Source organism: Agelaius phoeniceus, chromosome 4 (assembly GCF_051311805.1).
Source record: "Agelaius phoeniceus isolate bAgePho1 chromosome 4, bAgePho1.hap1, whole genome shotgun sequence".
Classification (NCBI taxonomy): Eukaryota; Metazoa; Chordata; class Aves; order Passeriformes; family Icteridae; genus Agelaius; species Agelaius phoeniceus.
Genome location: NC_135268.1, coordinates 14,354,409 through 14,364,144, shown reverse-complemented (window position 1 = coordinate 14,364,144; position 9,736 = coordinate 14,354,409). Strand labels below are relative to the sequence as shown.

Below are 9,736 nucleotides of genomic sequence, written 5' to 3'. Positions count from 1 at the left end.
AAGCCCCAGTGAATAATAATGCAGGTACAGAGTTTTGAGCTTTTATTTAATTCCATTTACAGCAAAACACCGCTCGGCAGCGCAGAGAGCAGCGTGCCCGAGAGGCGACGCTCGCCCGCCGTGTCCCACCGCCTCCGCCGGCACAGCCCAGGGGCCATGCACCGCCCCGAACCCCAAAAGTCACCACGCGAACTACATTAACAAACAGTTCCCCGAAATGAAGCTACTCCCTGCTTCCCTTAGGTAGAGATTGGAAAAGAAGGGAAATACTATTTTTATCTCCTTTTAAAGGGTGACTTCGTTACTTTCGATGCTGTGACGATCTTGAGAATCCTCGGCACTTTGCAGCGTTTGGCGGCTGATATGGTCAGAGAGCTCAGCTGACACGCGGTCCCAGCTCTCCCTGCTTTCCACACTCGGGTGGCTGTCCCCTCTCTCCCTGCTTTCCACACTCGGGTGGCTGTCCCCTCTCTCCCTGCTTTCTACACTCGGGTGGCTGTCCCCTCTCTCCCTGCTTTCCACACTCGAGAGGTTGTCCCCTCTCGTACCAGACTTGCTACTGTCTCTTTCTGCCTCGTGGCTGTCGGATTTGGGCCTGCTGTCGTTTTCCAAGCTCCGGTCATGCGGGTCGCTGTCGTGCTCGCTGCTGTCCCGCCCGTGGCTCTGGTCAGACCATACCACGACTCTGGCGTGCTTCCTCAGGGACCTGCGGGAAGCAGAATCCTCTCGGGAGACAGAGCGCTGGCTGTCTGCATCCATGTCGCTCTCATCTTCCTCAGTCGCATCGTAGATGAGCTGTGTTAGAGAGCAGAATAAGAGCCATTGTCACTGCTGAGGAGGAGGTTCATCAAGTGCTGCACTAATGCAGGCTGCTTGGACTGCAGGGATGCTCAAAGCCTGCATGATGAACCTCTGCCTGGAGATACTCTGGTGTTTTATGGAGTTACATGAACCTTTCACATGAGAAACTCTCATTTGCTCCTGGCCTCAGATTTCATGTGTGCAAGTAAATCATGACAGTGCAAACTGCTGTTTTGCACAGCTTGCATCAGCAAGCTGCACTCCTGCCCCAGTGCATTGGCAGTCATCAAGACCCCTCATCTGTGGTATCCAGAGAAAGGAAATGCATTCCTTCACTTATGCCTACTTTCCCCATATCAGTTTTCAAAACCAACCCCTATGAAACAAAATGCCATGTCCATTTCCAAGCTCACTCCCCATTTCCAAGGACATGAGCACCACTGGTCAATGCTATTCACCTTTTTGGTAGCTTTGTGGAGTTTGATAGACTTCAACAGTGCAGCTTTTGCCCTCATCCTGTAGGCCACACTGTCACCTCTGCCAGCATTGTCTCCCCGGGTGAAAGGGAAAGTGGGGAATGGTTCGGTTACTGGAATGTCTGTGGGGAAAATCGTGACAACCTCTTCAGATTCATCCGTGTCATTGGAATCATTGTCATCATCATCATCATCATCATCCACATCTTCATGGCTCTTGCTTGACACATCAGGAAAGTGCTGGAAAACATTTATTACACATCAGGCAAATGAACATGGATGTGAGAGGTGCAGACTGGTACCTGTCCTATTGGCCCAGGGCATAGGCACTGTTGAGGAGCTATGTGCAGGCACTGCACTGAGTTCACCTCCCCCTGCCTGGAGCTTTGTTTTATTTCAGGAGAGATGTTACTGCAAGAACCACACTTGAGTGAGGAAAATGAGAGCTGCTCCACACTGGCTGCCTTACAGCATTCAACAGACATGCTGTCCTTCAAAACTTACCAGTTGTTCTGGGACATCCACACTTTCTTCTGAAGAGTAAAGGGTCTGAAAGCAACACAAAGCTCAATGTTAGTACACAAAGGCACAATACAGTAGAGCTGATCAGCATGTTGACTATTCTTTAAGCACTTAATCATAACTTGCAAATATTGGCATGGAAAGATGCTCTGCTTTCTCTTCCAGTTAGGTGTCTGTACCTGCTGAGATGATGCCAGGTCACTCTGTGGGTGCTGCTGACTCTCCTGAGACTGAGAATTCACATAGTCATTGTGATACTTATGCAAGTGATGGCCCCTGGAGTCCTTAAAGAAAAAATAAAAAGGAGGGGTTAATCCTCAAAGGAGCAGGAAAAACTGCTGCATCCCAACCTGCTCTTTCAGGCAGATGTGGCATCTGCAGTACCTAATCCTTCTGTATGGGATGTGTCCTCAGCTGTTCATTGCAGTAGGAAGAGGACTCAGAACAAGCCATCATCCCAGATGAACATTGATAGATAGATAAGATAGAGAGATGTGCCTCTCTCACTGGCAGAGCCTGGGCAAATTCAGATCAGTTTCTCCAGCTTGTTTTTATTGAGTTTAATTTGGAGTTATATCTAACAATCATTGCTTCTTCTAATTCTTAGGCCCTCTCTGGAGGGTGATTTATCTCCCACCTCATGAAGACTCTAAACTAAATGCAGTAGTTGGCTCTCAGAGCCAAGAACTGATTTTACAAGGGTAACAGCTAGCAATGGGGAATGGATCAAAGAGCTATATAACAAGACTAAATGCAGTTCACTTACATCACTCAAAAAATAAATAGGATATTGGATTAAGGTGCTCCTCCAACACCAAATATTGACATCTGATCCACAGTAATGAATATGGGTTATAGTAATTTTGCCATACTGCAGTCCCTTTCTCTTTTTAATTAACAGCTAACACATTTTTCATTAAGAAAAAAGACTTCCAGTGCTGGTCTGGAGATAGAATAATGAAAGTCCACAACAGACACACGATACAGGAAAAAGTCTGTGGACATCAGTGGCTCTCTGCTTTAAAACTAGCTCATAACAGCCAGGTAAGGACATGTTCTGCAAGCATCTACAATCATAGAACAAGTACCAGAAAATGTGTTTTGGAGGAAAACAAACAAAGAAACAAAAATCAAAAAGTACTTATCAAAGAAAATTAACAGAAAGATAAAATGACCTTACATATTTTTCCTTGGAGCTGGCAGAAATGGCATGCTGCTTGGATTGAATCACCTTGAAGGGAGAAAAGAGAAAAAACATTTATCAGTGTTTCTCGCTGATGTGCAAAGGAAATAATGCAAGTGCTGGGGATAGTGTTTGTGATTTACTCACTGGCCATGCAGCTGTGATGCTGATAAGGCATAAACACAGAACTACCACCTTCATTGTGATATTTTACCTAGAAAATATTTTGGAACAGTAAGTCAATAAAGTAAAATACCACAAAAACACTATAGGCTTTTCCTTTATCTTTGTATACTTAACTATGCCAAGACCAGGTCCCTGCTATGGATTCCACTTGCCCATGCTAATTTTATTTCTTCTATCCTCCATCACCACCTCCCACCCACCTTGTAATGATTTAGCAACTCAAAAAGCCACAAGAATTTTGAAACTGAATGCTAAAAAGAGCTGAGCAGTGGTGAGAAAAACCACACTGAAAAGGTGAACTGACTCCTGTTGTCTACTGACTTGCATAGGCAAAGGAAAAGCTCTGTGAAAAACTGTTATAAATACCAGCTTTGGTTTATCTTCATTCATTTAACACAATTGTTTTGAAAAAGAGGCAGGTTAAGACAAGCAATTTGTATTGTCTTGTCAGCTATTTTGAAATTAGGTTTTAGGGTTATTAACTTGAGTTGCTGAGTAAAGTCAGTTTACATGAACATAAACTGCTTTTTGGATAGATCTACATTTCCCCATCCAGAAGTTAGAACAAAATAACCTGTCTTTCCAAACAAGAGATCAGGTGAAATAGCTGCTCCCATAGCAATTTAATAAATAACTGATTCCTGCTGAAATTAGGAGAGCTGCAGTAAACTTCAGTGCTTACTGACCAGTTCCCAGAATAAGGAAAATCACTGAGAATTCAAACCAATTTACTGATGAACAAGAGTCATTCAGAATTTTGGTAAATCACAGCAGAAAAGAAAGCTGCTTGGGACATTTAAATGCATTAGTAAGGCTGGCCCTGAGACAGGACACTCTAATAGAGGTATTGCAATTTCAGGTTTCACAGAGAAGTGTATCCCATTCACTGTCCCATCAAACAGGATTGTGCAGCACAAACCATGAGCCTGTCAGGAGAGACAAGGACACTGGCAGGCAGTGATTACAGGAGGGAGAAAGCTTTCTGTGTTCAAGCACTAGCTCTGAGTTTCTGGTGCATGATTCAGTGGCAGGGTTTTCAGTAACCTTCTCCCAACATCTATCAGTACACAAATTTAAAACCGTGATTATGTGCAATACCTGGCATTGCTAAACAACCTTGCTCCTATAAAAGCACACCTTTTTCCACAGAGAAATATCAAACATCCCTGCCCAGTGAAGCAGTTTTCAAAGATCTGCTCGGTGTTTCCTAGGCTAAAGCTGCAGATGGACTGGGACATGTCAGGTAAAAAAAGAAATAAAAAATTACCTTTTTTGGTGCTGAAGGAGTCAGCCACAACAAGAGCACTCTTAGGGATCCCAGCAGCAGCTCCAGACAGTTGGCTCCCAGCAGCTCTGCCTTTCTCCCCTCGTCCCCTGCTGCCTGACATCTCTGAGCTCTGGGAATTTAAACTCTGTCCCAAGCACAGCCACCAATCCCCGTGTGGCGGAAAAAGATGAGGTCATGAGGCTTGTGGCCACTGTCCTGCCCACGTTCTCCTACACTTCCTCCTTGGCTTTGTGGCTTTTGAAGCAAACAAAAATCATTCTAAGGTTGAAACATTACTTATGAGCAAGATCATTAACCAGCAGGTCTGTTGAATGCACAGGGTTTGTTTGGTATCATGTAGGAGGGCTTCAGGGCATGCCTGTTCTACTTCTGTAGAAAGCCCAGCTTTCCAGAAATCTTTTCTATCCTGTTCTGTAGGGGGTAGGAATATCTAATGTGTGCTGGAAGAAATAAATCCGAACATAAAATTCACCAAAGATGTGTTAATGTTTCCACAGAATTGCAGACTTTCTGTCCAGGGCATGCATGGTGCTACAGGAATTGCAAAGATGTTGCAGAATATGGCCTGTTGCATTTTTTGGTCTATCTGGATAAAAAAAAAAATTCAAAAATTAATACTACTAGTTGTCTCAGTAGGCATTCTGCATCCAGCAACTTTGTAAAGTTTGTAAAGATGTACAAGAGCTCTTATTAAAGATTGGTGCATCCTTATGAGGAATTATGAGGAATTCTTACTCCTTTTCTGTTCATTTGTATTCCTTCTGGCTCCTTTCTCAGGTGGTTTGGTCAAGTCATCTGCTACAGCTGTCTCATGCACCAAATCCATTTCAGAACCCTTTTCAGGGACCATTTACCAGATATTTTTCAATTAAAAAAAAAAAGGAAGATAAAAAAGCACAGATATAGCTCCAGCATGAGGAGTACCATGATTGGCATTGGGAAGCAAAGGACATCATGGGATGAAATTCCATGCCTGCTATGGAGCAGTGTATCAGCCCTGATGATGGGTGACAAATCAATTTGTGGCCTCCCTTGGATGTCCATAACTTTGGACTGATTCTGCATCAGCTGGGATGTGCTGGAGGACTCTCAGACCCTCTTCCGTGTGGTGTTTCTTTAAAAGAACAATGAGGAGTCATTCAAACACAGAAAAACGTTCCAAACAGCCCTCTTAGAAGGCAGAATATTTGTAACTGTTTCAAGGTGGTTATTTTGCTTCTCATTTGTGACACCCCACTGATGTTTGCTGCATCTTTAGCCAAGCAGGCAAGAAAGACCTGTTTGTAGCAGCTCCTGTTACCAGTTATCCTGTGCTTGCTGACACTTCTGGGGTATGCTTAAAGACATCAGGAGTGACATACCCATGCTTAGCTCAGCACCTCCCAGTTACATCATCACACAGGCTTAGCTGATTATATTTTTGAGTTGAGATCAGCAACAGCTGGAAGTTCAACTTAGCGTACTTAAGAGAGTGTTCTAATATCCCAGTGGGAGAACTGGATAAAAACATAGTAATAGTATATCATTAGTTGTTCTGACTGTAAGGATCCACCTGAGCGAGGACCATCCTAGCTTTTTTTATTTTTGAAGCTATATGACCATTGTCATATCATAACTCAGAAAAGTCTTTTCAACCAATAAAGCCTTCAGCAACTAGGATTTCAGCATCAAGATCTTATGCAAATTTAGACAGATCTACCATCTCTCATTATATCTGCAGCTCAGTGCTGCTGAAAACTAGCTTGCTGAAGGCCTTGAATGCAGATACAGGACTCCAGCTGGAAGCGGGTGCTCTTTGGAAATGTTGATTTAAGCATCAGGTGGTAACCAATACTTAGTTACTAAGACAGTTTCAAAAGGCCACTGCTGTTGACTCCAGGGAACCCCAAGCCAGGGCCTTAGGTAGCCAAGTACATTTCATCCCAAACACCAGTCCTGACCATCAGCAAAAACCTACTTTGATCTGACAGAGCAAAAATGGAGACAGAGTGAAGCCAGTGGCTCACACCACTGCATGTGGGACTGGATGTACTGTGTCCTGCTCTCCTGTCCACACCCTGAATTAAATTTTAAGCCTGAAAAACCCACTTTCCCTACAAGCCTTTCATCAAGAGACACAGAACTGAAAAACAACATTATGCTCAAAGATCCTCTAGAGCTGCTGTCTGGCCAAAACCAACACTTGCAATCTGCGTAATGGCGTATTACTGTGTATCAGACCATCAGGAAAATACATATTATGTAAACAACCTGTTTCACCAAGTTCAGCAGCAGTCATCAGTTGTGCTGATGGAGCCATTAGAAACAGAACCTTCCTGCAGTTTGTTACAGACATTCCTGTACAGGTCATTTATTACTGTGGCACCTCAAGGCAAATGTTTTGCAAGAACCTGGAACCCTTGTCTCCCAGCAGAGTCTCTGTGTGACCCCCAGGGAGCTGTTCCTGGCAAACAACTGGTATTTCCAGTGTGCTGGGAGATGACAGCGTTTTTGGGTATGTTGCCAAACATACTATACAATCCACTATATGGTAGATTTTGTAAGAGCTAAGGAGCAGCAGGGATGTTTTGCAGTAATCCAGAAGCAGGATAAGAAGCCATGGCTATTACTAAATGTCTTCATTTTATGCAAGATTAGCCTGTACAGAGCTGTAGTAAATTTAGCACTTGTCTCATGCCTATCATTATGTGGTTATTCCTCCTGTAAATCATCTAGCTGAGAAATCCTTTGCCTTGGTAGGATTAGTGCTTCTTTTTGTCTCAAAGATAAGGAACAAGCAGGGAAGGAAGCAGGGAGCTTTCACCATTTTCACTTCCCACATTAAAATCCTTAGTTCTGGAGAGAACTCTTGTCTGCTGGTGGCACAGCAGAAGCAGCTTGCTTGAATTTGTACAGGTGGGAGGGTACATGATTCTGGCTTTCAAGATCTGTCAGGGTCTGCGGAACCTGAGCATGACTCTGGCTCTAATTTGTGCATGACATTTTCTACTTGTCTGTCCTGTTGAACAAAGTTTTTGACCACAATTCCTTCCATCCTGGGCTATATTGGTAACATGTGGTTAGGCTGTCATTTTGTGTTGTCAAGAAGATGTATCAGTGCCTCCTTGTGCAACCTCCAACACCTACCTGAGATCCTGAACTAGGACATCAGTGTGATGCCCAGCATCACCTCTGGCTGGCTTGGAAAATCCCAGCCTCCCTGCAGTGACCTGTAGTGATCAGTCAGCTTTCAAGACAACTGGCTTTTGTTGAATTTTGTTCATCAAAAAACAAGTCTGGAGGTGAACATGAACAAAGACTAGATGGCAAAGACCAAGGCTGGAAGAGAGAGGCTATTTTCTTTGGTAGCATTAAGAATGCTATCAAATACTGTTTTGCAATTAGAATATCTCCAAGAAAAGCAGACTTAGTAAAGATAGGTTTCTGTGAAAGACAGATGAAAAGCAATATTGCTACCATAAAATGCTCTTTGGAAACTCAGTGTATTGACCAATATACCTCCCAAAGCCATTACATTTTCTTATTAAAACCTTCAAAAATGAGGAAAAGCTTACATATAGCAGTGGGTAGACTTAAAACAAAGCCTTCTGCCTCTTAAATAGACTACATAGACCATCACAGTGTTTGTGTCTGGGCCCAGGAGAATATTTGGTATGCAGAAGAGATATGGATATCAGATCTATTTGATAAAGAAATTGCAACAGAGATTTTCTCCTTACATGTGTGAGCTGGGCACCCCGATAACACATGCTTTGCAGCACAGCTGTATATCTTTTCCTTTGTACCACTTGGAGCAATTAAAGAAGTCACTTTCCCAGAGTCAGCCCTACCGGTTCCTTGAGGAGTTGCAGAACTAGGCACAACACCGAACCAGAGCTAGAGTAGGTGATAAATTGGGACAGACTTTCTGGGAAACAACCCCACAATAGGCTGACAGCATACTAGAAAGTGCCAGTGTCTGACAGATTGCAGTTTTTTGGTCTGTCCTTATCTCCCTCTACTCAAAGAGAGGCCACTCATTTGTCTCTGGCTTCTGGGGCTAGTCACTATCTATTCCTATTTTCAAATGGCTTTTTAGAAACAGCTTTGGAAAGTGAAGAAAAAAATTAATATTTGAGAAACTGCCATGCAGCTGTATCTCACAAATCTGGAGGTTAGTCAACCTCAGTCAGATCCCACCTTTCAGAGAGGCAAGTGGATGCTCCTGAAACAGCATAAATACAGTCAAGCTGTCTAGAACTTGCTAAAATGAAGCCCCACTGATGGCCCCTCCCTTGACTTTTACATACAATTAGGAAAAAATTCCAGATTTTTTTCCCCATTGAAATTCATGTACTTTAATACTCAAGTCATTGTAGCAGCAGAAATTAAACCAGCACAGAAACATTTTGTTATTTTCAGATCATCAGAGTTACCAGTGTGAAGAGCTAAACACCAGCTTTTCAGTGCTGGGTTTGTGGCTGTGCTTCAGCTCTGAATTGACAGGAGAAGAAATGCATTTGTTTCAACTGGAAAATAACAAACACAATAATAGTCTGAAGTACTCATAGAATCAAGAATGACCAATGAAAGAATTTATGTGTACACCATGTTTTCATAACTGTACATTTCTTAATGTATGTAACCCTCAAAAAACAATTTTTTGAGAACAGGAGGATGAGACCTTCTCATCTCAGGATGAGAAGGAGCTGAGCTCTGAAGCCTGAGCACTGCTGCAGAGATAATGCTCCAGGATGAAGGAAAGCATGTGAGGTGAGGTGTGTGTGCTTAAATCCCATATAAGCTCATAAAACAGCAACCATCGGATTGCCAGCTCAGGGCTCATAGTTTGAGTGCCGAGAGGAATTTGATAGTAGGAAACAGTAGGAAAAAGAAGATTGCTTCTCAGAGAAATATTGGAAAAACTTTGTGACAAGTTGTTTCCCTCTCTCTGCCTTGCTCAGTTCCCTATTTCTGATCCTACTGCAAAATTTTCTCCTCCTACTGAGAAAGGACCCTAATGGAAAAAGCTGAATATGCAGAGTGGATATGGAAAGAACAGCATCCTCTCACTCTGCATTGTGAAACTTGGAAAGTCACAAGATGCCTGTTCTCCCAAGTGCTGGGAGTTTTGGCAGGTCACAACAGGAAAGATTCTGCACACCGCACCCCTCCAGTTGTACCTCCATGAAGCTCTGCTGGCAAAACAGAGAGAACCCTTTGCTGCAAGAAACAGAGTGGATCACAGCACAGCTGGACAGAGAAGAGGTAGACAGGGAGATGATGGGCCAACTCTTCCAT

The 9,736-nt window shown here is 43.3% G+C and overlaps 1 protein-coding gene across 1 annotated transcript; it reads right to left on the bottom strand.

Annotated features, from left to right (window-relative positions):
• Positions 1–45: 45 nt before the first annotated feature.
• Positions 46–4,542, bottom strand: SPP1 (secreted phosphoprotein 1). The gene is made up of 7 exons (XM_054633732.2): positions 4,436–4,542; positions 3,130–3,196; positions 2,980–3,030; positions 1,979–2,083; positions 1,782–1,826; positions 1,260–1,517; positions 46–795 (listed from the first exon to the last, which is right to left on the bottom strand). The coding sequence occupies exons 2-7, from the start codon at positions 3,181–3,183 to the stop codon at positions 286–288; spliced, it is 1,023 nt and encodes a 340-aa protein (XP_054489707.2). The 5' UTR covers positions 3,184–3,196; positions 4,436–4,542; the 3' UTR covers positions 46–285.
• Positions 4,543–9,736: the final 5,194 nt, after the last annotated feature.

What these genes read in the sequence shown, in the direction of transcription:
- SPP1 (XM_054633732.2), bottom strand. Translation starts at nt 3,183, where the DNA reads ATGAAGGTGGTAGTTCTGTGTTTATGCCTTATCAGCATCACAGCTGCA. An exon ending in GCATCACAGCTGCATGGCCA is followed by an intron (nt 3,031 to 3,129) that starts GTGAGTAAATCA and finishes TCTCCCTTCAAG; the next exon opens with GTGATTCAATCCAAGCAGCA. An exon ending in TCCACAAAGCTACCAAAAAG is followed by an intron (nt 796 to 1,259) that starts GTGAATAGCATT and finishes TCTCTAACACAG; the next exon opens with CTCATCTACGATGCGACTGA.